This window comes from Gavialis gangeticus, unplaced genomic scaffold (genome assembly GCF_001723915.1).
Source record: "Gavialis gangeticus isolate Ggan-Ray unplaced genomic scaffold, GavGan_comp1, whole genome shotgun sequence".
Taxonomy (NCBI): domain Eukaryota; kingdom Metazoa; phylum Chordata; order Crocodylia; family Gavialidae; genus Gavialis; species Gavialis gangeticus.
The window spans coordinates 28289027-28291133 of NW_017729028.1; the positions used below are offsets into that span (position 1 = coordinate 28289027).

At 63.8% G+C, this 2107-nt stretch overlaps 1 protein-coding gene across 1 annotated transcript; it reads left to right on the forward strand.

The window, feature by feature from the left end:
• Nucleotides 1-49: 49 nt before the first annotated feature.
• Nucleotides 50-2045, forward strand: EIF2B4 (eukaryotic translation initiation factor 2B subunit delta). Its single transcript, XM_019520861.1, has 6 exons — nt 50-155; nt 249-340; nt 566-680; nt 809-885; nt 1106-1208; nt 1712-2045. Exons 2-6 carry the CDS (start codon nt 255-257, stop codon nt 1913-1915), a joined length of 585 nt encoding a protein of 194 aa, XP_019376406.1. The 5' UTR covers nt 50-155; nt 249-254; the 3' UTR covers nt 1916-2045.
• Nucleotides 2046-2107: the final 62 nt, after the last annotated feature.

The following is a 2107-nucleotide window of genomic DNA, read 5'->3' on the forward strand; positions in this document are numbered from 1 at the left end:
CCCCTCCCCTCCCCTCCCCTGCCCTGCCCTGCCCTGGGGCGCCCGCTCACCTGCGCGCCTGCCCCGCTGCAGTGGTGAAGCGGCTGCCGGAGCACGTGCAGGTGGACGACCCGGTGGCGCAGAGGAAACTGGCCAAGAAGCTGGAGCGGCAGCAGGTGGGGGCTGCCAGGCTGGGCGCAGGGGCAGGGCAGGCAGCAGCCGGGCCCTGGGGCTGAGCCTGAGCCGCGTGTCGGCGCATCCACATGCAGGTCCTGATGCGGCAGGACTACGGCCCCAAGGTCAACCTCTTCTCCCACCTGCACCAGTACAGCCGGAAGAAGCCGCTGACGCAGGAGATGAGGTGGGTGCCCCCCGCCCTGCGCTGGGCCTAGCAGCCCCCCGTTGCAACTCACCCAGCACTGGGGGCGCCGCGTGACGGGGGAGCCCTGACAGATGGTGGGGAGGGGGGTACCCGGGCCACACGTATGGGATGGGTGAGAGCTGCTGTGACCCACGGAGGGCACAGGTGCCCTGGCTGCCGGGTGTGCCTCTTTGCCCCGTGGGCTCTCACTTGTGCTGCCCGCAGCATCCCCTCCACGGTCATCCACCCGGCAGTGGTGCGCCTCGGCTTGCAGTACTCCAGTGGGCTCATCAATGGCTCCAACACCCGCTGCATCGCCCTCCTGCAGGCCTTCAAGCAGGTGTGTTGCTCCCCGGCACCTGCGGGCACCCTGCCATGCTGCACCTTGGTTGCTCCGGGGGAGGGCAAGGCAATGGGGGCTGGTGCTGCACCATGCCAGGGCTCACATCCTTCCCTCCTGGGCCCCAGGTGATCCGGGACTACTCGACGCCACCCAACGAGGAGCTCTCGCGGGACCTGGTGGCTAAGCTGAAGCCATACATCAGGTGAGGGCCAGGTCTTACAGGGCTGTTAGTCCTTCCCTCCTACTGCCCTGCCTGGGTCATGCTGGGGCAGTGCCCCCAGTTTGTTCAGGCAAGAGGTTGGGGGAGGACTTCTCAGTTATCCCTGTCAGCGTGACCTGGAGCTCCCCAAGGACTCTGCCTCAGCACAAGGGTATTACCCCCCCTGTGATGCTCTGGAGCTGACCCTTTGTCTCCTTGGCAGCTTCCTGATCCAGTGCCGGCCACTGTCTGCCAGCATGGGCAACGCCATCAAGCACCTCAAGAAGGAGATCTCAGGTCTGCCAAGCACCAAGAAGGAGGAGGACGTGAGTTCCATGCTTGGGGGCCTCGCAGTCGGGAAGCCCGCGGTCGGTGGGCTCGCCAGGGGAGGGGGGTGGGCAGGTCCGAGGGGTCACTGGGCATATAGCTTGGCTCGTGGTAGCACTGAGGCACTGTCAAAGTCTCAGAGACAGAAGCTGCAGTAAGAAGAGCATGAGCGCAGCTGGAGAAAATGGATTACGAAGGAAGGGGCTGGGGGCACAGAGGGTCCATACCGGAGCTCCAGAGGGACTGGGGTGGGAGGTGGTGGAGCTCACAGAGATGTGCCGGCACCTGGAAACCTGCCATCACTCTGGGGGCTGGACAGCAGCGAGCTTCCTGCCTGCGCTTAACCAAAGCCAAAGGGTGCTGGGGGCTCTCACTGGCTCGTGCCTGCGAGGGCAGGACAGGCAGCGGGTGCCCCAGGGTAAGGAGACGTGTTAGTATGGGCAGGCAGGGCAGGGAACCCAAGGTATTGAGGCCCCCGGGCAATGGTGCCATCTCTCTGCAGGCCAAGAAGGAGCTGCAGCACTTCATTGACCAGTTTGTGCGAGAGAAGATCTCCTTGGCCGCGGAGGCTATCTCCAAGTATGCCCTTGAGAAGATCAAGGACAATGACGTCATCCTGGTGTATGGATGGTACGGTGGGGGCAGGGGCTTGCTCGTTGGGTGGTTCACCTGGGTAGGAAGAGTGTGCGGCCTGAGCTGGGGGTGAGCTTCGCTGAGTGGGAGCATGGGCTGCGATGGGGACATGGGATTTGTTTCCTGGGAATGGGCCAGTTCCAGTCCATTGTGTCCCAATGTGCTGTTTCTGGGGGTGGCTTCTCCAAGGCAGGGAAACGTGTGAGCAGCAGGACCTAGGCAGTATTAGTTTCATGGTTTCTAGGGTCGGAAGGGACCTGAGCAG

Bases quoted from the DNA above. Each gene is read 5' to 3' on its own strand.
- EIF2B4 (XM_019520861.1), top strand. From the start codon at position 255: ATGCGGCAGGACTACGGCCCCAAGGTCAACCTCTTCTCCCACCTGCAC. The intron at 341-565 runs GTGGGTGCCCCC...TGCTGCCCGCAG, and splicing joins CCGCTGACGCAGGAGATGAG to CATCCCCTCCACGGTCATCC. The intron at 681-808 runs GTGTGTTGCTCC...CCTGGGCCCCAG, and splicing joins TCCTGCAGGCCTTCAAGCAG to GTGATCCGGGACTACTCGAC.